Raw genomic sequence first — 26,363 nt, 5'->3', positions numbered from 1 at the left:
GCTGTAGAATTTTCTGGTTGGCATTGGAGCTGGAAGGACTGACTATGCAGGACAGACTGAGCCAAACCTGAGGATGTGTGCAAAAGGTTAGAATATGTTGCTGTAAGATGCTGAGAGGGGGAGGGTCAATCACAAGCTGTATTTCTCCACCTAGCCACCACATGTTTGTGAATGCATGATGCTTCCATTTCTTTTGCCTCTCTTGTTTATTCTTCCCAGATTTTAGGTGAACAAGTTTCTGGAGAGGGCATTTATCACATTATGACTTTCTGAGCTTTGAAAGAGCCATCAGAGATCTCTTCAGTGACTGAGGTTGGTAGCATAAATCACTAGAGCTGAGAGTAGCTGTAGCTGAGCAACTTGCTTGATCCAGACCAGCACCGGAATGCCTTATCAACTAAGACACGGTGTATCAGAAAGAGGCAGCCTCGCTGAGCATGGGAGCAACTCGTATGTTGTGCTGAACTTGGTGGGGACTTCCTGAAGATGGAAGAGGGACTCCTGGACTCAGGAGCAGCTGAGTACCCCTTAGCTCCATTTGTTCCCTGTGTGTGTTTGTGCTTTACCTATGAGCTCATTCTTCCTAGGGTCTGAGGGCAGCAGGAAGGGACAGAACATTCTCCATTTGAGGGAATTTTTTTTTTAAAGTAATTTCTGGCCTTGCTTATTCCTCTGCAGTAAATACTTTCTTGTAAAAGCTAATTGTTGCTAACTGTTGATTACTATTGGCCAGGGCACACCAGATAGGAGTTTGTGAATATTAGGAATCCCAGTACCTCACAGTTACCTACTGACAGAATCCTGAGGGGAGAAGTAGTCTCAGGACCTTTCCCACCATTACAGTGGGAATTAGAGAATAAGGACAGAAGGGGTTCTACACAGATAATGTAAATACTTAACCTCACTTCTCAAGTATTTATTCATTGTTTCTCACTGATATGTTCATAGGACCCTGTCATGTTTTTAAACGTCACTAAGGTCTATCTTAGATAACAAACTCCTGGAGAGCAGGAGTTATAATTGTATGATGTGCCAAGAATAACGTCAAATGAAAGCAGGTACTTGATAAATACATGAAAAGGACAACTATTGTTACACTCTTACTTAGTAAAGGTTGGGCAGAATTAGAATTAGGGATAATTATGATTGTTTTTGAGCATCTGTTTTTCTTTTGGTACTCAATAAGAAGGCCAAATTATTTTTTTTTGATTATTAATCTAGTTGCTTGAAATGTGCCAGCATTTGAGAATTAAGTACCCATTTTTATTTTCTAATCCTCAATGAAAGGACGCCAACTATTACAAAAAGCCTATCAAATTGCTGAAAATGGCTTTTCTCATCAATCCTCTCCCACTAGCTCGTTACCAAACATTTTTTCCTGTTACCTCAGTGTGCTTCTTGCTTTGAGAAGTGTATGCTTTCTCACATATGGTGTATTCTATGGCTTATCTGAGGCCCAATGTGACTGTTGAGATCTAATTACATTGTGCCTCAAAATGTTAATAAACATACACCTTGTCTCCCTGAACAGCTCATTTCAAGGCTTCTCCTCTTTGCACTTGTAATCTGTCAAATCATTTGCCAGCTTATACTTTGTGCCTCTTTATGATGTTACACAAATGATTCCTGAATGGTGGTGGTGATCATTTCATGCGTTTCAGGCAGTAATTAGAATTTTGTGAGTGAGGTTACTCTGACATCTGGAAAAATTTTCACCTTTTTATATAGCAAATTACTCTTAGGGTTTCTGAAAAGCTATTTGGGATACTTCAATTAAATAAGCTTACAATGGTGCTGATATCATTATTCAAGTTTGTTTAATACAATCTAATTTGCCCTTATACTTGAATACTTTATGCACTTAGTAATCAATATACTAGTATACCCTAATATCATATCAACAAGTGCCCCTTATACACTAAATTTTGCTGATTTACCAATTGCTTCCTTAAAATATGCCAGCATTTTGAGAATTAAGCAGCCATATGGAACGTTCTCCATATTGCTTTCCACCTGTACACATTCTAGGTATCTTTAAAGGCCCACCTTAAACCCCTTCCCTCCTACCATATCTTTGCTGGGTCTTAAGTCAGTTTGCTTTTTCTATCCCTTAACAATTATCATTGTCACAATTAAGGTCAATATCAGGTATATCCTCACAATAGCTTTTCTACTTCTGTCCTGAGTACTTATTTAATTTCTAAATGATAAATTACATATTTCAAAGGAACAGCAAGTTGCACATGACAGATTTGCAGTTTCGTGTACAATCATCTTTTTACTATTCTATTATGTTATGGAAATGCTTGTTTTATTTTATAAATTAAAAATAAAATGAAAAAAATCTAATGGGGGAGACAACATGTAAACACATGCACAAAGCCAACTATATACAGGATATATAGGAAATAATTGAGAGGGAAGACACTGGAATTAAGAGGAGTTAGAGAAGGCTTCCTGTAGAAGGTGGGATATTAGTTGGAACTTAAAGGAAACTAGAAAAGTCAGAAGGCATGGTTGAGGAGTGAGAGTATTCCAGGCATGGGGGACAGGCAGAGAAAATGCCTGGAGCTGAACAATGAAGAGACTTGTTTGTTGAACAGCCAGGAGGCCAGTGTCACTGGATTGAAGTCTGTGTTGGGAAGTAAGGTGTAAGAAGACTGGAAAAGTAGGTGGGGGCTAGATTATGAAGGGCTTTGAATATCAAACAGAGCATTTGTATTTGCTCCTGGAGGCAATAAGACATCATTTGAATTTATTGAGTAGCAGGGTGAAATGATCAGACTTGTAGCTTAGGAAAACCACATCAGTGGGTGAATGGAGAATGATTTAGAATGGGGAGAGACTTGAGGCAAGTAGACCCACCAGCCAGGCTCTTGTAATAGTGCAGGAGTGAGGCATAGTATGCTGTTCTAGTGTCAGAGGAGAGTAGGGCGCATATTCTAGAGATGTTGCAAAGGTGAAATCAATAGGCCTTGGCATAGATTGGATACAGGGATTAAGAGATAGTGAGGAAGCTAGGATGACTCCTAGGTTTCAAGTTTGAGGGTCTGGGAGGATGGTGTTGCTCTGCAGTAATAGGGAAGATAGAAGTGGTGGGGGAGGTTTTTGGGAGTTGGGGGAAAGGTATTGGGTTCTGTTTTGGACATACTGAATTTACAATGTTTACTGCACACCCATTTTGAGATGTCTGAAAGGCAGTTAGAAATGCAAGATTGGAGGTCAGCAGAGAGACTGAAGCAGGAAAGGCAGATCTGAGAAATCATAAGCATAGAAATGGGAGCTAATGAAATCACCAAGTGAAGTAGTATAGAAGAAGAAGAGAAGAGGTCCCAGGACAGAGTTCTGAGGGACATTTACAGTTAGAGGGTGTGATTTGGAGCAGGATCGAGAAAAGGAGACAGGGCCTATACTCTGAATGCCTCAGTAAAGGGTAATTCCTGGGCTAAAAAATCTGGTCTGGTCTATCATACTACTATCTCAATTCAATAAATTTGTAGACTGGCTATTTGTATTCCCATGGCATCTAATCTAAGTCAGGCTGTCCATTTAGCATTTTTGCTATGTAACCTGTCTAGCAAATATGATTAAATGTGTAAACATTTACTAAGTACAAAGTGTGATTTTATTTAGAACATCTACCATGTGCCAGGCACAGTGCCATAAACTAATGTTTACTGGTGGGAAATTTAGTGATTTTTTGATACCAACCACTGCTTTGGCAGATAATTTGTTGTTAGGGATTATTTTACTCTGAATTAAAGCTCTCTATTATTTTTAAATAATTACTTAAAATGAAAAGAATTATAGAACTTATCTGATCCACTTCCTTGTCTTCATGGAGGTAAGTGTTTAAATGTTTACATCTGGTGGGTTTATAATACATTCACTCCAATCCAAAATGCTTTTCTTATGACAGTTTGAAACTTTACTGGAGAAAATACACAAAAATAATACTTTCAATACATTTTATATGATGATGCTTAGTCAAAGAATGGACATTCTTTTCCATAAAACTTCTTTAATGATATGCCTCATGAATATTTCTGAAAGTCAAAAATTAAGTCTACATATTAGCTAAATAAGGTCTAGGAGGTTTTTAGGATTATTAAACAAATGCCCAATGGTAGGCAAAGTATTTAAGAATTAAGTTAGTTTGATTGCACAGTGGATAGACAGTGCTAAAGCTGGAGTTGGGAAGAACTGAATTCAAATTTGACTTTAGGTTACAATAGCTACAAGACCTAATAAAATCACTTAACCTCTATGTACCTCAGCTTCTACATCTGTAAAATGAGGATAATAATACACTTGCCTCTCAGAGGTGCTGTCAAATGAGGATCAAATGAGATACTTGTAAAAGGCTTGGCAAATCTAAGAATGCCATACAAATACTTGCTATTAAGAATTCTCATTATGTAACTTAATTGAACATCAAAGAAAGTTGATAAGCATTATACTTATATTTGAGGCGCCCTGTACATCCTTTCCTCCCTGACTGAAATCTGTGGCTGAAAAATTTTTTTATAATTTTATTAGGATGTTTTACCTAAAGAATTTATTGCTCTTTACTTCTGTGCTGAACACAATAGGTTGCATTGTCTAGCAATACTCCTAAAAAACCAGAATCCTATACTGCATAAGACAATGAGTTGTTTTCTAAGTTATAAGGCATGTTTAGATAAAAGTGCACATCCTTATATTTATTTTATATTTACCATTTTTTGTTGAAATACCAAATGATAAGAGTGATTACATTAGATTATTTTTAGAAAGGAGTTGTTCTTCTTGGTACACAAATAAAATCCTAAATATATAAAAGGCTGCTGTTTCAAAACCAAGACACCAAGTATGGCTTGAAAACAAGACTAAATTTGAGAAAGTATATGATTTAATTTATATATGATCTACAAATAAGACTCAAAGTAAAATTGTACTGAGTCATTATGAAAACAATGGAGAAATATCTTACTCTAGTTTAACCATCATGTCCACCAAATTTCTAACTAATATTTGTAATTACCCTTCTTGCTTCTGGATAAAAAGAAATTGTATATTATAATGTGAATACAGCAATGCACTTCTATCCAAACTGTTAAGTGAAACAGATCCACAGTGTTTTTCAGCATTAATATCCACTTCTACTTGTTGTTCCAGTACAAAAGGAATAAAATGCTAGATTTATCTCTAGCTAATAAGACTAAATGAATTCCATACGAGTCTGTCATAAACACCAATATAATAAAATATGGCAACAGAATACTATCAGAGTGAATTCTATTATACTACTGATTCTCAAACATTGTTATTTCACAGACCACTTGCTACTACAATATAAAAACAAACTCACTAAAGTTAATGGATTTCCACAAAATCCAACTCTGATGCCTTGACGCAGGATGGAGGTAAACCTGGAATCTCAAAGGCTCTGCAAGCAAAGTATAAGGTCTTGCAGGTTCTACCAAGTTCTAGGGACTTTGCATATGGGTCTTATGTTTGCCATCTGAAGACAGGAATATTTAATTGTGAAGACAATGATCATGAGAAGGTTGGCCATTAAATGATGACTATTTTGGTCATTTCAACCTAGGAAAGCAATATAAAAATTACAGAACAGCTCTTAATATTAGGTAGTCTTCTTTTGAATCCACAAAGATAATGATGGAGTGATAGAAATAGGTGCAAAGAGTGCTTAGAGCATATAGTTGGACACGTGGTTCCATGAATAGAAGTTGCAGCTAACTAGAAGATTTTTGCAGGAGGAATTTATAAAGGTGTTTGCAGAGTTCTTTTTATCATATGCCCCAAAGGCACATGTAACATTATTTCATGGGACATTTGATCATAAACTTGCAGTTTCATTTTAAGCTTAAGCAAATAGACCATCAAGAAGATAATCACAGTTTATGTGTTATAGCACCAACACCCATGCAAAGGATAAAAAAATAGACAAATTCTAGGAAGAAGCGGAGAAGATACTTCAAAGTAAGTCAATATATTCCTTAATATTGATTCAAAAGTGAAGGTTGACATGGAGGGATGGTAAAACAAACAAACAAACAATGTCAGAAAACATTTGGCATTAAGAAATTAAAAAGCCTGAGGACTTTTAGATTACAGTCATCTTGTATCTACACATCACGAATACTTTCTTTAACAAAGTTATTGCTTTTGGAACTATGCCAAAGGGCCATAAAACTGTGCATACCCTTTGATCCAACAACACTACTTCTAGGTCTGTAACGAAAGGAAATCATAAAAAAAGGAGAAAGGACCCATGTGCACAAAAATATTTATAGTAGCTCTTTTCATGGTGACAAAGAATTAGAAATAGAGGGTAATATGTTCAATATGATTGTACTTGCATAGCCCGTGTCAGATTGAATGCTGTCTTAGGGAGGGGGAAGAAGAAGGAAGGAGAGAAAATTTAAAACTCAAAATCTTATAAAAATGAATGTTGAAAAGTAAAAACAAATAAATAAATAAATTTTAAAAATTTGCTCTCCTCCCACTCCCAGAAAAACATTACTTTGTATATAAGTTACATTTACATATTTGTATATGATGTTCTCTTCAGTATAACAAAAATTCCTTGAGGGCAGAGAGTGTTTTATTTTTGTCCTTGTGTCCACAGTGTTTAGCACAGTGTCTGACATATGGCAGATGATTAAAGATGCTTGTTGAGTTTAGTTGAAGAAGTGAGCTGAAGGCACCGAATGTGGTGTACTATAACATTTCAACATAAAAGAGGAAATTGACTATATCTTAAGAGACAGAAGTGATTTGTTAATGATATCGGGACTGTTTCAAAATTATTGTTGGCGTGCAATCACACTATTGACTGGTCGAGTAAAGGTAAAAATCTCTACGAGAGTGAATCTCCACAGGGAAGAGTGAAAAGATGACACTGCATGCCTCAGCTGCAATCTGACCAGTTTAAACAAGCTGGAGATTCTAAAAAATGAAAAGGAAAAATGTAAAGATAATGAATCTATAATTTTTTCTTTACATAAGTTTAAATGGTATGAAACACTGATAGTAACAATGAGACCAAAAAGTTCCAGAAACTCTTTGGGCCAACAAATCCTTAAGCCCTCATAACACACAGAAACAGCAACCAATCGTAATGCTAGTTGGGAATGCAAGCTCATTTGCAGAAAACATTTTAGAGAAATATGACATATTGAGAGCAACAATGACACACAAAACATAAAAAAAAATAGTTGAGGCAAAATGTGCCCTTAGAAACTTGGCATAAAATTTGGATAAGACAGATCACCAATATTTGTAAATGAAACTGGAGAGATGATAGATTAAGAGAGGCATAAGGGAATTCAGAGGCCCTCTAACCAAGAATTCTGATAGCCTCTGCTTGAAGACCCTCTAGTAAGGGGAAATCTAAGACTTCTTAAGGCAAACAGCCAGTTTTTCCCTACATCAAACCTACATCTGCTCCTTTTTCACTTCCACACACTGCTGCTAGTTCTTCCTTCTAGAGCAAGCAGAACAATTCTAATCCCTTTTCTCTTCATGACAATGCTTCAAATACTTGAAGAGAGCTCTGACAGTCTTCTCTACTCCACGTGAAACACTCTTAGTTCATTTAGCTAATCTTCATATGGCAAGCTCTCAAGGGCCGTCACCATCCTGGTCTTTCTTTATTTCTCTATGGGTTAATCAATGTCCTTCCTAAAACTGGGTGTCCAGAACTGGACACAGCTCTAGATGTAGTCTAAGTAGGTCAGAATAAAGTGGACCTATGACTTCCCTATCCTTGATCATCGTGACTCCTTCAATGTAATCGAATAATGAACTTTTTTTTGGCTGGTATACTATACTTCTGATTAATTTTGAATTCCCAATACACTAAAAGCAGAGATATGGAATAGAACTGTTGGAATTTCTATAGTGATCTATTTTCATTGCTGACAATATTGTAACTACTATAACTGGACTCTATTGACTCACTTATCCAATCTACTTTGAGTGGCAATGTTACTAATCAACATGAACCCATGAGTCATTGGATCTGACGAAATATGTACAGAAGAAGTCCACTCTGAAGGTGATATCATTCCAAAAGTTCTTAAAGACTGACTGTTAAAGATATCTCAGACAATGGAAGATTACAAAATAGTGAAGATCACATGTACTATTTTTTATCATGGAAACGAGAAATCATTAGCAGTTGTTAAACAATATGCCTACATTTTCAGAAAGAATTAAGATCATAGGTATATAGATGTAGAGCTAAGACACACCCCAGATCTGGTCCAATCTTTTCATTTTACAGATGAGGAAACAGAGGCCCAGAGAAGTTAAATGACTTGCTCACATTTATATAGGCACTAAGTGACAGAGGCAGGACTGAAACTCAGCTCCTCTGACTCTGAACCCGATGTTTTTTTCCATCGTACCATATTGACTCTCATTTTATGTAGGAATTGAAGGATTACACAGGAATTGGAGGTATCCTTGAAGATAATATGAGAATGGAATACACTTTTGCTGATTATTTTTATAACATCTTTACAGTCATATAATTGTCAGACAGTTATAGACATGAGAACATGGGAGCCACCATGTTTATAGTTTGTTAATTTTTTCAGAAGCGATTTACTTTGCTGGATCAAAAATTCCCCCACCCCAAATATGATATTCCCATGCATACATCATATTAAAGAGTCCATGCCAGCTACAAATACAGATGGGCTTGACTGGTAGTTACAATGAGGTACAAAAAAGACTCTGATTTCATCTGTTAGACTGCAAATTCCTAAAGGATAAGATCTGTGTAGTATATGTTTTTCTGTTCCCCCTGCAGTGCCCAGTACCACATACTATATAAGAATTTGCCAAATGAATTAACTATTTACTAATACTATTACTAATATGAATTAGCATTAGTAAGTGGTAAAACTATTATTAATATTAACACTATAGACTACTTGTAGATCAACTTAAGTAATCTTACCGAATGCTGGTGGTCTGTAGCCCAGACTTTGACAACTCCCTGAATTACAAGAAATCAGAGCAGCAGTGTCAAACTAAAATATAAGTGGGCCCACTAAATAGCAATAAGGATCTTTTCTGGCTCCATATTGACTTAGACAACCACATATTGTCATTATTTATGTTTTGTATTTTTATTTATTTTGTTAAATGTTTCCCAATTACATTTTAATTAGGTTCTGTAGTACAATGCATCCCATGGGTTGTGTGTCTGACCCTCTGCTTTAGAAGACATCTAAGCACAGCCCCATCAAATCAGAAATAAATGGAGCTCAAGAAAAGTTAAGCACATACAGCTAGTTAGTGCCGATGTCAAGATTACAGTCTAGGCCTCTTGACTTTTAGGTTAGTGTTCTTTGTACTATGTTATACTGTCACCTTGTACTATGCGAATTGGCCAAGTATGTCTAGTTGTTATTTTCTACAAAATAGGTGAATGCCACTGATAAATTAGTGTCTCATGTTTTTTGGACTGTTGTAACATATTATTCATAGAGGTAAATTCTTTTTTACATACTTGTTATTTACATGCTTATTCATTTTAACACTTTTATAAAAAGGATTCCTTTGTACATTTTAGATCTTTAGCCAAACCTGTTATGTACTCGCCTAAGCTTAACTGGCAGTAATGTTTCTGACAAAGAAGTATAGATGACATTTATTTTCTTCATTAAAGGATATTTTACTACTTTTGATTATTAGAAAGAATGAAGAAGCAATGCTAGTAGTAGAGGAGGCTTGGGAAGACTTGGTGTGGGGCTTCAGTTTAATCCTGAAACTTCCAAAGTAGTGATGGAGGGCACTAGGAGTAGTCCCAGATGGAACTTCCCTTTGCTTCGATATTGCTTAACCCAAACAGCAGGTAATGTTCAATTTAATTCTAAAGGCATTTATTGAGTAGGGCACTGTGCTAGGTGCTAAGGGGATACAAAAATGATTCACCTGAATTAAACAAATCCATGATGAACATCTCTAGGTAATCCTATTTGAAGTTAAATTTAGTTCTCTATAAATAAGCACAACTCCTGCCCCACCAGTCTCAAAATACCCCTTGACTATAACTTGGTGTGAATAGAGTTTAGAAAAATATGTATCTGAGGTTTATTGTCCTCCGAAAGGATAATGCATTGTTATTTTTTCTTGTTTCTAATTAGTAATTTAAGCATATGTTCAGCATTTAACTCTAAATGTTTGCTTTTTCCCCAAGCTCTAAGACAGCTGTCCAAGATCTGAATGCCAGAAAACATTTAAATATCAACATCTGTTGAATTATGTTAATTTAGTGTAATATAATTGGGCATGAGTTGGAATTGATCAAAAGTATATGAAATAAACAAAGGCAAATCCTTGCCAATATCTTGGTGCACAAATAAGTCACTAAGGAATGAGGGAGAAAATATTTGTTTCTACAAGGAAAATGCAGAAGTCAAACTTTGATTGTAAAATACGTATTTATTTAATTTTTAAGAATATGGAATGGCTATTCTGCTAACTATGCCAGTATTTGCTACCAATTGTATAACAGCAAAAAAGCAGAAAATTAGTAGCTCAATGTTGAAGATCTAAATCTTATCCTACATTCTTATTTCCATAGGAATTCAAAGCATTTTTTAGTATCTTAAAGTTTTAGATTATAAGATGATTTAGCTGACTGTCTTTTTTTATTATGAAGACATATGAAGCAGTTGAAAATAGAATTGATAAATTAATGTGATTTGGCCTTCTGTACTATACTTATCTAAAGAGTAGTATCTGACAGAACTAGCTAGTAAGTTCTAAAGAAATGAAAAAAAAGAACCCACAGAAAAAAGAGAACCCTATGTTGCACATAGGAAAAAGTAATACTTTGATAAACACTTTTGTGCTAGAATGGCCATTTTTTGATGTAGTAAATGAAAGAAATGTGCTTGTCTGAGTATTATGGAAAAACCTATCAAGTAGCAGCTAGTATTCAATGTTCTGTTGACCTCAAATATTAACATTAACATTGATATACTACAAAATTAAGATTTTTAACTTGTTACAGTAATTTTGCATATATACAAAAGCTTAAAATTTATTTTAAATTATATAAGTATATAATATCAATATATACCTAAACCTACTAATGATGAAATTATAACCCATGAAATAGTAGCCCCACAAGCCACTCTTTTATCATCCTGCAGATGTACCTTAATCATTTCCTAGGGAAGCCATCTATGGGACTGAAAGTTTAAGTTCATGTCCATGGCCATTTAATCACTGTATCAATTTGAAATATGCCAACGGTGAAACAGACACCTGTCCTTAAGGAAATGGACCTGGGTCCACAAACATTTTGGCTACAGGTCATTGAGCAGTTTTCAGATAGAAACTATTTTAATCATCACTGACCATAGCTAAATTTAACTGGAACTCCAGTGGTGAAAGGCTGTGTATCCATTTAGTAATCCTAAATTATCTAGTGGTCTGTCTACTGGATTTCAGGCACAGGGCAGGCAGGTACTTCACCTAGGGACTTGCTGATCCCTTTTCTCATTTAAAAAATACCAGATTCTGATAACTTATTTTCTTAATGACAAATTTGTTCTTTGGGATCATCTGATATAATTGAATACTAGCCTCTCAAAAATCTAATTGGCTCATCCTAATTTTATTTAGTATAATCACAAATTAAAGTAACATTCTGTAATTATTAGTTTAAAATCTTGGCAGGCAAAGTTAGAATTTCATGATGCCAAAAGGACAGGAGGGAAGAAATTAGTAATTTGTGAACTGTGCTACTTTTTGATGCAATAATTTGGTCTTGTAAAGTGAAACCGATCAGCTAAATCACTTAAAATAGTTTTCTAATGCTATTTCTAAATACTTTAACCTTTAAACCACAGACATCTTAGAAATTTATCTAAAAAATCATAAACTGTTTTAATTAGAACAAAATCCAAAAAAAATGAAATAAAGAAAATACATCAATATTTGCTAATAATTTTCACATAGATGTACATGTACAGTGGTAGGATGAGAAAAGTACTTTTGTCACTTTAAGTCTAATGAAAGTCTTTTAGAACTAGGAAATAATAACGGCCTTAGTGAATGTGATTAAAATAGTAATAATTTAGAATTTTAAAAATTAGATTTAGAAAAGCTATTATGTTAGAAAATTGAAAAGAAAATGTCCATCTAAATTTTGGCTTTTGAATATGATTATGTTTTGAGCATGAGAGAAGATAATAATTTGTAACAGAATGCTGAAATTACAGATAGAAAGATATGATTTTCACTCTTAAACCACTTAAACAAGGGATCATTTCCTTTTGTTGATACTATAATTTCTGTGAAAAGCCACATTAAACAAACATAGTATGTGTAATTAACCAGTAGTTTAATGTACAGTTTTCCTATCCCAATTTATTAACAGCTGCTCAAAAATATAGTAATTAATGGTTTCATTTATTTTTGGCAAACTTGCAATGCAACAAATAGTTTTGTATCTGCTACAAATTAGGAGTCTTTCCCAAATAACAGATGACACTGTGGGAAAAAGGGAGCAGGCACAATCCTTGCACATCTTTGTCTCTTTAGAAGATCAAATAAAGAGCAGATGTAATTCTATTTGTCACATCTGTGTAACAAAATACAGTGATCTGTATCATTGGATGAAAATGAATCAGCTCTGTTCTAACATAAATAGGAATTTCTTTCTACCCTGATGTAAGAAAGCTGAAGTGAAATTTTTTTTTAATCTAAAGCAATAATGGAGTTTGTTTTGACTCTCCCATCAAATCTTGTGCTATTTTATCATTTGAGGAGATTCTTTTAAATACTACTTGGCAATCTAAGGCAGCAATAAAAAAATAATAACTGAAAAATAACTTGTTTATTCTATCTACCCAAACTATTAACAGATTGCACCAGAAATGAGAACAAACAATATTTGGGATCTATCATGTCATCTGATGATACCTAGCTGGATAATCACAGTTTTAAAGAACAATGTCAAAGTCTGATATTTACAAAACATTATTTACACTTAGTACAAAAAGGTTCCAAATAGATGCTTGGTTGCTTAAAAAAATAACTTGCCAATATCTGGAATAAAAATGCTTTTACTCGACTCCAATTATTTGCTGGAATGTCAGAGGCGGGGTATGTTTCTATTTCCTGTGCAACTATAAACATGTGAAAATAAGAAAGCAGTACAAATTACCAAAAGAAAACAAAATCACAACTATAAGAGGTTAGGTGCTGGTGTGTATAATTTTACTTTGCAAACTGTAATTCAAATAAAATTGTAGTATAATATAAAGGCTGTCATTTGGAAAGTGAACATTACAGGAAAAAAAAACCAAAGGATACATTTGGTAATTCTTCAAGACCTTCCTCCATGTAGCCATTTTTGAACATTCCCATCAGAAGTGATTCCTCCCAGTCCTTTGGACTATGAAAGCACTTGGCTTATTATCTCTCATGGCTTTTCATTATCTACTTATATTTAATTGTATACATTTTATTTTTTCTAGTACGTAATAAACTGCTTATAGGCAGGGATCATATCTAACTTATCACTGTATTTCAAACTGCCTATAATGGTATCTTGCACATAGCAGGTGCTCAATAAATGTTTGTTGAACTGAATAAATAAAACGTGTGGCAAAATCTTTTTGATACAGTATATTTTATACAGTGGGTGTACCACATATGTTAATAGTTTAGATTTATATAACACTTTAAGGTTTCCAAAGTAGTTTACTCAGAGAAACACTGTAAGCTAGGTAGTATTAATAAAAATCCATTTTATGGATGAAGAAATTCTATTTCAAAGAGGTTAAGCAACTTGCCCAGGATGCCACAGATAGGTTCAGAACTGAATTTCAAACCAAGATGTTTTTTGAGAATAAGTCTAGGAATCTTTCCACTATAAAATGCTACTGAATGACTGACAAAAGGAGAGGGACATGTAGGACTCAATTTTGACCAAAATGACGTGTATATAGAAACACTAATTCATTAAAACCAGATATTAACAAATCTTTGCTAACTTTACTTAAACTGGGAAACTGGCAGGAAGGTAGGGAAGGAGAACTTGGATAATGAAGAGGTCTAAAATAATGAAGCTTCATAAATTTAATTTAGATTTTGCTAGTGCAAACTGTCTTAAGTTTAGAGCTATATATTTAAGAGAGATAAAAGCTTTTTTGAGAAAGAAAAAACTCCAGAAAGATACTCATAATTGAACTGGTACATGACATCCAAGAGATTAGGAGAGCAAGCTAGAAGGGCAACCATTTTTTCCTATGCCCTGGGTTTGAAAGGAAAGCCACATCCCAGAAAGGGTGCAGGTTGCTAGTAAGCACTAGCTATCCTTAGGGAGGGAAGTGCTAATAGACATATATATGTATGCATGTCAGTTAAAAAAAAATATTGCCTTCAACCCTAGAATACACACACACACACACACACACACACACACACACACACTTTAAAAATACAGACTTGAATCTTCAAAAATCTAACCATTTTGTTTAAAGGTTAAAAAAAAACCTTTATAAATAAATAAGACTTCAAAGGGCAGTTAGGTGGTACAGTAGATAGAGTGCCTGGCACTGAAGTCAGGAAACTCATCTTCCTGAATTCAAATCTGGCCTTATTAGCTGTGTGACCCTGGGCAAGTCACTTAGCCCTTGTCTGCTCAGTTCTTCATCTGTAAAATGAGCTGAAGGAAATGGCAAACCACTCCAATATCTTTGCCAAGAAACCCCAAAAGAGGTCATGGAGGAGTTGGAAATGATGGAACAAGACTTCAAGGAATTCATGGAGAAAAGCCTATACCTGAAAAAAATCCTTTCAGTATGAAGTATAGTGAAATCCTGGAGAGTTAAGTAGTTAATACTTGAGTAGAACAATGAGTAGGTAAAAATATATTAAAAGTTACTTTTGGAATTTTAATTTAAGAGACATAACCCTTCAGAAAGAGATTAAAAACAAATGTGGTATTGCGTTTATAGACAGACTAGGTTCTCAAGTTCAATCATGTTTGTTTGTCTAAGTCTTGAATAAAATACAACCATTCATGGTAAAACATTAAAAAGCAAAGGGATAGGAGTATTTTCCTCCTTGATATGATAAAACAAGTTCTTTTTGCAACCAAGAGTCAACATTATATATAAGGAATAAACATGAGAAACATTCTCACTAAGAAAAAAATGCAAAAGAAGATTGTCCACTTTTAGCGCATTCTATTTGACACAACTTTAGAAATGCTAGTTATGATATGATAAAGACAATGAAGGAATTACCATTCATAATGAAGAGGTTAAAGCTTCTCTTTGCAGATGACAAGATATATAGCTAGAAAATCCAAGAGTGTTGACAAAAAAATAACTCAGGGAAATAATCAAAATATAAAACACAGCAGAATATGTAATATCACATAATCTATATTTTAATATATTACCAATGAAGATCATGAAGAATGAAAAGATAAATATCATTTCAAGCAATAACAAAATCATCAAGTATTTGTGTATTTTAAATATATGTATATATACACACATATACATACACATACATACATACACACACATCCCTGTGATTTCATTGCTGAAAGCAACTCTGGGTAAGGAAACACCCTCTAACAATGGAGATCAGCAATAATTCTACAATTTATGGTTTTTATAGAAACCATAATAGTATATGTTAATATTTTAACTTATTAACATCTAAATAACGTTTACAAAGATAATTACAAAGTGGTTCTGACAAAAATCTTGTACATGGCTAGGATACCACTGACAAATAGTGAATTCAAAAGTGAAAGAAGGTTTTGATGAAAGGATGATAAATATAGTTGGGAACATTTTGACTTTTCAGATGCTTGCAGGACATACAGGCAAAACTGTAAATTGTAAATTTCTCTCTCAGAAAAGAGATAAAGATTTGGAAATCATCTATGCAGACATGATAGTTGAAGCCAAAAGAATAAACATACTACCAAGAAAGGAGACAGAGAAGAGGAAAGGGGAGAAGGGGTGGGGAGGGGAATGAAAATAAAAGAGAGAAGGGCAGAAGAGGGAGTAGAGAGGTAGAGAGGAGTTGTTAGTTCACAAATTATTCTCTATATTCATCATACTTATGGCTTCTTAGAAGAAAATAATTTTATATTATATTCATATACCACAATTTGTTTAGCCATCTCCCAACTGAAGGGAATCTACTTTGTTTCTAGTTCTTTGCCATCACAGAAAGTGCTGCTATAAATATTCTGGTATACATTGAGACTTTCATTTTGTCAATGACCATCTTGGGGCATATGCCTAGCAGTGGAATCTCTAGGTCCAAGAGTTAAGATATTTTAGTAATTTATTTGTAATTTGCTGGATGCTTACAACAATTTATGGTTCCACCAACATTGCACTAGCATATCTGTCTTTCTTCAACATTGACTAGTCTCATTTTTTAAAATCATCTTTGACAATTTGTTAGGTATCAGATGAAATCTCATAGTTCATTTTGCATTTCTCTTATTATTTGTGATTTGGAACATTCTTTCATATGATTGTTAATATTTTGCAATTTTTCTTTTGAGAACTGTTTAAATTCTTTGACCATTTATCCACTGGAGAATGGCTTTTGGTTACACATTTCTGTTAGCTGTTTATGTATTTTGAGTATCAAACACTTATAAGAAATACATGATAGAAAATATTTTTCCTTATTAACTGCTACCCCTCTTATCCCATATATGTTGATTTTTTTTTCATACAAACATTTCAATTTTGTGTGATCAAAGTGGTTTATTTCATCTTTTGCTTCTATCTTGTTTGGTTAAGAATTCATTCCCTATGTATATCTTCGAATGGTAAATGATCTTTTTATCTTCTAATTTTTTTCATGTTATAATTTACATTATATGTAAATGAAGAGGTTAAAGCTTCTCTTTGCAGATGACAAGATGTATAGTTAGAAAATCCAAGAGTGTTGACAAAAAAAAAAACCTCAGGGAAAAATCAAAATATAAAACACAGCAGAATATGTAATATCACATAATCTATATTTTAATATATTAACAATGAAGATCATGAAGAATGAAAAGATGAATATCATTTCAAGCAACGACAATCATCAAGTATTTGTGTATTTTACATATATGTGTATGTATACACATATACATATACATACATACATATACACACATCCCTGTGATTTCACCGGTGAAAGCAACTCTGGGTAAGCTCCCTGATAGTAGAACTGTAAATTTGAACAATCTTTTTAGAGAGTTTTTGGCAATCTACAATAAGAGTTATAAAACTCATTGTATCCTTTGACCTAATGACACAATTGTTAAAGAATTAGTTAAATATAAAAAGGCCTAGCTGTGTAAAAATATTTTAATTGCTTTATTTGTGATATTGAAAAACTATAAAGAACATAAAATAGTGAAGGGATGTTTGAGCAGATGTAATGAGTGAAAAATCATTTGTTAAGCACTCACTATGTGCTAGCAGGCTATATGCTAAGTGCTAGAGATACAAATACAAGAAATAAGATAGTCCCTTCCCTTAAGGAGTTTACATTCTATGAGGGGAAGACTTCACATAAAGAAATGCTGAGGAGGGGCATTTTGGTTTGGGAAGTAAAAGCTAGTTAGCATGAGTAGAGTCATAGGTCAACTGATTCATATGATCTTTCCAAAAAAAAGAGTGGAAAACAGTAGGGCAGAAGTGTGGAAGGCAGGAAGACATTGGATTGCAGCATGTCGTAAGTTAGTCAATTTTTGAAAACCAAATCTTAAAACATCCAAAGAATACAAAAAGAATGGTGTCTTTCTGTCTCTGTGTATATGCTCACATCTTTGTATACATATATATATGTATGTAGTGTGTGTGTGTGTGTGTGTGTGTGTGTGTGTGTGTGTATATATATATATATATATATATATATATATATATATATATATATATATATATATACTCTCTCATACTAGTATCCTTTGTATCTATATTTGAAAATGATGAAACTGAGATGATCACTCCTGTAGGTACACCTGAAAAGTCTGATGTATAACCAGAATGTCATTTGCTATGCTTTCATAGCTGCTATTTGCAGAGCAGCCTGGTGTTGAATCCAATTCTGTCTCTTGCCTAATAATTTGCCTGGCTCCTTTGATGGAAAAGAGTGAGGCCATATCTTTCTCCTGCACTCTCAGCTGGCTTGTATGTTTCTTTTGTTTCCCAGGACTCCATGGCTCTGGTGTATTGTGGGATGCTGTGATTCCCTAAACCACAGCTATTTACTTTTTCTTAAAAGATGTATCAGCATTAGCAGCTGTTATAGTTAATGGGTTCTTTCATGCTATCCTGGCATATTAGAAAGCTTTTTTGTCCCTTATGAGTATCTAAAGTCCAATGACCTTTTGGGGAAGGCATGGATTTGCTCTCTTCACTAGACAAACCACCTAGGATGGAATTTTATTTTTTTCCAACCCTATTTGTGTTACAAATAGGGACCTAACATAGCGCTCTCTATCATGGAAGAAGTTGTCTATAAACAATGTCAGAAATAACACATCTCTGGAAAAACATTTATTGATATGAAATTGACAGTGAGTATTGTGAATGAGTAATGAGTGAGTAATGCTCATCTTACAGGTGAGCATTAAAGTCAGGTTGAGAATAGCTGTTGTATGGCTGCCAGGCTAAACCAAGACTCTTACTATATAAGCTGACACAATGGTAGTTTATGCAAATATGCTTGCATAAATGGTGGATGCCCTATAAACTTCAAAGAGAAACGGCCTTAAGAGCTCTCACCATGGCTGCGCTGCCCAAGTAGGCTGTAATTTTAAGGAGCTGGAAGATGGTAGTCTCTTTGAAGCAGGAAGAAATACAGTTAGCTAGACAAATATTGAAACGGTAGAAAAGGGATAGTCTGACTCCCAGAATTTGTGCCAAAGAACACAAAAAACTCTTGGTATTGCCTCATATCACTCATTCTAGAATCATTAAAGACATTTTCAGAAAAAGCACTTATTGGTATATAACATAGGTTTAAGGAATACACTAAACCCAGTAACAGTACTTATTTACCTAGGTAGTTAAAAGTTGTCCTAATTAAGATGAGCCTACCACAGACATCTAGGTGGTCTATTGCTGCCTTCTCTCTCTATCCCAAACAAGTGGGTTTACAAGAAGACAAGAATTCCTTTGGTCCTTACGTTCTGAGACTTCCCTGATGATAATCCTATATTGCTATTTAATATTGAATATTGCCCATAGGTAACGATAGATCTAGTCAAGAAGCCAGGTCTTGTCAACTACTGTTGCAAGCATAAAGAAACCAGTTATTTTTTTTTTCCTGAGGGCCTTAATCTGATGCAACATTGGTGTCATTTTCTGTCTTTCATTTGCCTAGTGAAATATGTTGTTAAAGTTGAGCAATTTAATGTTTTCTTTTTAAACTCTGTTGCCAATAAGTTTTTGCATGTAATATATACAGGGCAGCTAGGTGGCACAGTGGCTAGAGTGCCAGGCCTGAAGTCAGGAAGACTCCTACTATGGCAATGTTCTACAATACCCACTTTATAAGACCTTTGGCTAGAATTATGTAGCCAGAGAAAGCCACAAAACACCATGAAGTCAGCTTTCTGACCTCTTTCAAAACTGGAGCGTTACCTATATGACTGGTAGAAAGTTGGGAGCTTGTCTGCTTCATCATGATATGTTGGAGGTTGGAGTGCACCAACAGGCCAATGGGAATTAACTTTTACAAAGTTTACTATTCAGCCATTCTTGGTGAAATCACAATTAACAACTGACAGCAAGATGACCTCTAGGTGCTTGGAACTGGGCATGGGGGACATAGGAAAACCTTCCCTTCTCTTGCTTAATTCCAGCCATAGCCATAGGTTTTAATAATGAAAAGTCCATAAAAGGTCACAGATTGAAAGTATAAATTTAAAGATAGAGGCTTTTTAGTCTCCTCTCTTGACTTTGTTCTCCTTTCCTTTAGGTTGAGGAGATAAACAGCTTCTTGACTTTGAATTTGCTCTCTTTTCTGCCTAGTTTTCTCTGGGCCTTGTTCTTTTTTCCTCCCCACAGGAAAGCATAGTCTCTTTCACTTGCTTCTCTTCAAGGTGGACCAAGGATTAATTCTTGGCTTTCCTATTATTCCTTGGTGACCATGAAGCAGGTCCTGCTAGGCCTATGACAGATATTGCTTGTTAATCCATTGCCATCTTCTTTTTAGAAATTATTCTGTATTAGATTTTAGGGTCATTGTTAAGTATCCTATTTTCATTATCTAAGAGTCATTTTTGGACAGATTTCCATAATTGCACTGAGCTAGAAATGCCTTATAAATGCATTTAACAGATTCTTTGGACAGATTTTATATGTTATTAACCTAATTTTTTTTCCCATACAGTACATTGTATCTGATAATTTTCATTAAATAGTTCTTTCTAACGTAGTATCATGTCTTTATTCTGTAGGGTTCAGCTTCTAGATACTCTGATAGCCTGTGACCAGAAGACTCCAAGAGTATTGGCCCTCAAAAATTTGAGGTGCAAGCAGGTTCCATAATAGGAGTCAAATCAGTACAAATGTCAGGGAGATAGTTCTTGACTGAACTACTGCTTTGTTAAGTCCTAGATATTTTCCCAAAGGTGACCATCTTTATTTAAATAAAAAATTTATTTTGAAAAATACTGAATGAAAAGTGTGAGAATAGACATATTGTGCTATAAACTGGAAGGCAAGATCAAATTTTATATACTGAAGAAAAGAAATGTACCCACCCTCAACAGTATGTTACTCTATTTTCAAAGGGGATTATGTCTTCATTACTGTTTGCTCACTCTTGCTAATAATGAAAATCATTTACGAAATGAATACTCATATTAATCCTCTCACAAATAAAACATAGATCTCAATGCCACATAAGTTTGGGAGTAAGATTAGTTCCACTTCATTGAACTTATAAATCATTTCAAAAGAAATAATTATATTGACATGATCTAAACTGCTTTTCCTTATCTATGAGATAGAAATTTTCTTATTTAAATCTGTTCTTTGCTTATTTCTATATTAAAAGCAATAAAAATACTTTCTTTTTTCTTAGTAGTAATCTTCTATGTGCATTCTAATAAACAATTCACAGCATAATATAAGCATTTTTTTAAAAAAGACAACCCAAACCTCAAATTATAATACTTCTGCTTTACTCTTTGGGAAACAATGGCATATAGCTTAATGAAAAAATGAAAATATGATTTCAAACTTTCTTACCTGCTTGCAGTTTTCACAGAACAATTTTTCTTGTGTCCTCGTTCTGATCGATTATCTCTCAGGAGCTGAAGCTATACAAAGTGTTAAGACACAGTTATAGAAACAAGCACATTTTGGTCATATTACTTTGAAAGTAAAAATATTATTGTCATCTACTTGGGCAAGATCAATTTTATTCACATTGGCTTAAAGGAAAGGCTACCTTTGCCAGAAATACGACCAAAATCCTTGCAAAAATGTTGTTAAGATTTGGCAATTCAATGCACTCTTGATGGCTTGACTGACCTTACAAGTTTTTAATGGACAGGATGGGGCTGGAGGTCTGAACCTCAGTTTTACTTTTGCTTCTCCTGAGTGCCTCTGAGAAAGTAATATAATCTTTCTTGACAACATTTTCTAACATTATACTTATTTCTGAGTTTTATGAGGCCTTGTCACTAACTACTTTCATAACAAAGGTATGTAATGCTACCCCCTAAGAACCTACCAGTATAATGTTTGAAGAAACCTCTTAAAAACCTCTTTTATATAGATTAATCACAGACTGGATGATATGGAGTGGAAAAACTGATTATTGGTACCTCAAAATATTTTAACATTCTGCCTCTGTCCAAACAACTTCGCCTCTTTTACCTTTGGTTCAATCAAAACTGTTAATAGTCCCATTCATGAAGAAATATGACTATTAACAATATGTTATATCTAAGCATAGTTCTTTAGAGATAAACTCAGGTAAAATTTGAACATAAAAGTGATAATTTAAAAAATGCATGTGCTATAATATTTTAGGAATAATAGTACAATATAATGGGAAAGTATATTGCATTGAGATTCAAGAGACCAGTAGTCTCACCTGATCTCTGCCTTTAACTAGCTGTGTGATCTTTGATGAGTTACAACCTGATCCACTGGTTGGCTCAAAGTCTGTTCCAATTACAAAATTCCACGACTATGAATCTGTAGGTTAAGCTACCTTTCATGCATGTGTACATGCATGTTAATGTAGGTCTTCAGTGGAAAGAATGAAGAACTGGGACTTATGGGACCTAGGTTCTAGTTGTGACTCAGACACTTATTAGCCATGCAACCTTGGAATAGTTATCTTACAAGCCTGACCTTCAACTTTTTCACCTGGAAAAAAGGAATGATACCTGCCCTACCTACCTTATAGGAAGAACAAGTGAGATGTGAGTGTGTTTGACATACAAAAGTGCAATACAAAAAATGTAAGATGTTACTGTTATTGCTTCCAAATTGGTTAAAGCAAAAGCTAAGTGGAACACCCTGCAAGTTGAGACAACACAAAGGTTGACAGCTAAGTTAAAATCATCACAATTCCAATGTAGTTAATTGCCTCAAATCTCAGAGAGATCATAGAAGAGAAATATCAAGATCTAAATGATAATTCCTTCAGGTTAAATTTAAATAAAAACTTTCACAGTACTCATTTATTCTCTGTGAAAATAAACACTAACAATTTGGTATAAAGGAGTATTTATACTCTGGGTTCTTTTAAAGTAATGCACTCTGAGCTGTCAGTAAACTCCAAAGAATGCTAACCTGTGAATTTATTACCACCAACAGATGTTTGTTTAGATAAGGAATTATCACCTTGAACCTTGGTTAAATTTCCAAGAATATTCCATTTTTAATTAACTTGTTTCAGGAATAACATACTGATACCAAATGAAAAGAGATAATGTGAAAGTTGAATCTAAGTCAACCTGAGACAGCTAATATGAGGCCAAAGTCAAACTTGTTACCACTTATAGAGAAAAATTAGAGTACTCATTCTATTGAAACCTATTAATTTGAAAGCATTTCCAACAGAAAACTGTTAATTCCTTTGTCACTTCCATATATAGTGTCTGCTTCAGGTGGTGGGGTGGGGGGACAATCATATGTGACACAGGCAATTATTGCTATGTCAACAAAAACCTTACTCCATCTCTCCCCTCTCCCCCAACAGTGGTAAGGAGAATAACATTCTCATGAATAAGAATACATAGAGATGTTTTAATACTCACTTCAGATCCTACATATGTATTAAGAGCTAAAAAACTAAAGCAAAATATTTTGAAACAAAAAAGGGATTTTCTAACTGATGGCAAAATGTGTAATTATGAAAAGTTGAAAGCTGAATGTTCTTCAATACCAGTACTACGTGGTTGCATTTAAACTAAACAAGTTGACATCTCTTCACTGAATGATGATGCTAGAGGACTTCTGTCTGTCTGTCTGTCTGCCTGTCTCTCTCTCTCTCTCTCTCTCTCTCTCTCTCTCTCTCTCTCTCACACACACACACACACACACACACACACACGTTTCTCCTTCTGTCTCCTGATTTTGAAGGCTTTGCACATTTTTTGACATTTTTTATGTAATACATCTGTGTGAAATACCTATTCAATAATTTTCTAATAATTTTCTTGATTTCCACTGCCTAATGTGGTCCCTTGAATAGAGCAGTTGCTTAATAACTGCTTTTTGGACTGAATTGAATTTATCAGTATTTTATTTAGAATCTTTAAAATCAAACCTATGTAAAAATACAAACTGCATATGATGAATCTTCATATAAGACAGAATTTCAATCCTTCCATTCTAAAGGTTAAAAAAAAAGAAAAAAAAAGAAACAAGAAAAAAAGAGTCCAAATTTTGCTAAGGGATAAAGAGAATAAAAGAAACCGGGCATGGATGCATATCATGTCCTGACATTTCTCAATAACTAATTATAAAAGGGCATGAGGCCATAATTACAATTAAAACAGAATCAAGCCATGATCACTGATTTAGAAGGTAGTTACAGTTTGAACAACTTTTGAAATTTCTTAATGATTTAAGCCATCCTTTTTTCCTAAGTGCTTCTATTCTTCACTCTACTCCTGTATGGTTATTGTTGTAAGTGAGGTAATCTTAGAGTGATCTGTCTCAGAAATGACTACAAAAACATTTCTCAAGTTGTCATGAAATGCATCTTAGTTTAAATGTCTAGTTTGTTGGGTTAGCCTCAAATAAGGATACATTTCCCTTAAAAGTAGCCTGAAAATGCTTTGTTTTGTTTTTTTTAAAAGACAGACTGGCAAAGAATTTCATTAATGATAATTAACACAAAACCTAGAACAATTTAAACATGTGAAGAAGATACAGATAACATGATTAAATAGAATGGCTTACATTACATTTGTATAGTATTTCTAAGCTTTCTAACTGCTTTCCTACATATTATCTCATCTGATCCTCAAAACATCTTTGTAACATAAACAGAACAGATAGTATTATTGCCATTTCATAGCTGAGGAAACTGAGGCTCAAAGCAGTTAAGTGATTTGGCCATTGTCACACAGCTAACAGGGGCAGAGCAATAAGTAAAAGCCTCAGAGTCCTGACTTTTAGATCAATGCCCTGAGCTTTTCCAACTGACTTGTAACCAAAACTTCCCATATGTTTATTTCATCCATTAGAAGATGAGCTCCTTGACATGTATCCTTAGTGCTCTGCATATAGTAAAAACTTGATACATTCTTCCTTCCTACCCTTCCCTTCCTTAATTTCCTTTCCTCCCTCCCTTCCTTTCTTCCTTCCTTCCAGAACTGACTTGGTCAGTTCAATAAAATAAATGGTAAATTTAATAAAAAAAAAAAAGAAAACTTGTGTTTCACAGAATTGATGGATCAAATTCTATCCAAATATCAAAGCATTTGTGTACTCCTAACAGTCTGGTAATGAAAACATGTTGCAACAGATCCTAATCTGGTCACTCTCCAATTCATCAACATTGGGTCAAACCTATTCATGTATCCTCGATCTATCCCTTCCTATCATTTCCAGCATATTGCCCCCACAATGATCTTTCTTTAATTTTTAACCTCTCCCTACCTACCAATTCCTTTTGTTGCTTACAAACCTGTCCAATTTTGCCATGTCCCCCAAATCTTCATTAGGCCATACCATTCCCTCAAGCTATTATTTTATACCTCTCCTTTTCACTGCCAAATTCCTAGAAAATGCTGTTTACACTCTTTGCCTACTCTTCCTCTTCTCTCATTCATCTGTAACACTCTTCAGTCTGGTTTCTGATCTCATCACCCAACTGAAATTACTCTCTCCAATGCTACTAATCCTCCCTTAATCATCAAATCTTAGAACCTTTCCTTAATTCTTATCCTTAACCTCTGAAGCATTGTACACTATTGATCATCCTCTTCTTATAGATGCTTTTTCTTTGCTGAATTTTGAGACACAGTCCTTTCTTGGTTCTCTTACCCTTCTGTCTCTTTTTTCTTAGTTTATTTTGCTGGTTCATCATGCATATTTTGCAACCTAACAATTGGTATACGGCAGGGCTCTGCCTTGAGTTCTCTTCTTTAAACTCTCTTGCTTGGTGACCTCATCAGCTCCCATGGGGTTATCATTTCTTTGCAGAAGACTCCCAGATCTATATATCTAGTCCTGGTCTCCTGTTGGAGTAGTTCTGCAGCTCCACCTGTCTAACACCACATTAAACATTTCAAATTGGATGTCCCATAGACATCTCAAATGCAACATATTCAAAATATAACTCTATCTTTACCCCCAAACCCTCCTCTATTCTGAATTTCCCCATTGCCTTCCAATTCACAATTATCCTTCCAGACACCTAGCTTTGAAACATTGGTTTCATCAACTTCTCACTCTCCCACCTGCCCTCCATCTCCCATATATCCAATGTTTCTAACTCCACAACATCTCTTACATCTGTCACTTTTTCTTTACTCACATAGCTACTAGTTTATTTAAGGCCTTCATCACTAACTTAGACTGTTACAATAGACTTATATTCTATCAAGTCTTTCCTTTTTCTAATCCATGTGCCATTTCAATGCCAAATAGATTTTCATAAAGAACAGGTCTGACTATGTAATTCACTTATTCAATAAGATCCAATGGTTCCCTTCTGCCTTTAAGATAAAATATAAACGCTCTTATTTGGCATTTAAAGGCCTTCACAATTTTGCTATGACCAATCTTTCCAGAATTATTATATATTATTCCCCTTTACACACACTATGGCACAGCTAAACTTGTATTTTTGCTGGTCCTTAC

General features: G+C 34.4%; 1 protein-coding gene across 3 annotated transcripts in view; it reads right to left on the bottom strand.

Moving 5' to 3' along the window:
* The window catches only part of GPATCH2 (G-patch domain containing 2), a 270,988-nt gene that overhangs the window by 30,705 nt on the left and 213,920 nt on the right, over nt 1-26,363 (bottom strand). For all 3 annotated transcript variants that reach the window (XM_020982257.2, XM_020982256.2, XM_078156310.1), the window contains one exon: nt 21,279-21,349. In XM_020982257.2, coding sequence (XP_020837916.1) covers nt 21,279-21,349 — 71 coding nt within the window. The remainder of the gene's footprint in view (nt 1-21,278; nt 21,350-26,363) is intronic.

The sequence above is a fragment of the Phascolarctos cinereus genome, unplaced genomic scaffold, assembly GCF_003287225.1.
Source record: "Phascolarctos cinereus isolate Bilbo 61053 unplaced genomic scaffold, phaCin_HiC Scaffold_5;HRSCAF=322, whole genome shotgun sequence".
NCBI lineage: Eukaryota > Metazoa > Chordata > Mammalia > Diprotodontia > Phascolarctidae > Phascolarctos > Phascolarctos cinereus.
Note: the sequence above shows the minus strand (reverse complement) of the source record. Positions and strands in the feature narration are given on the sequence as shown.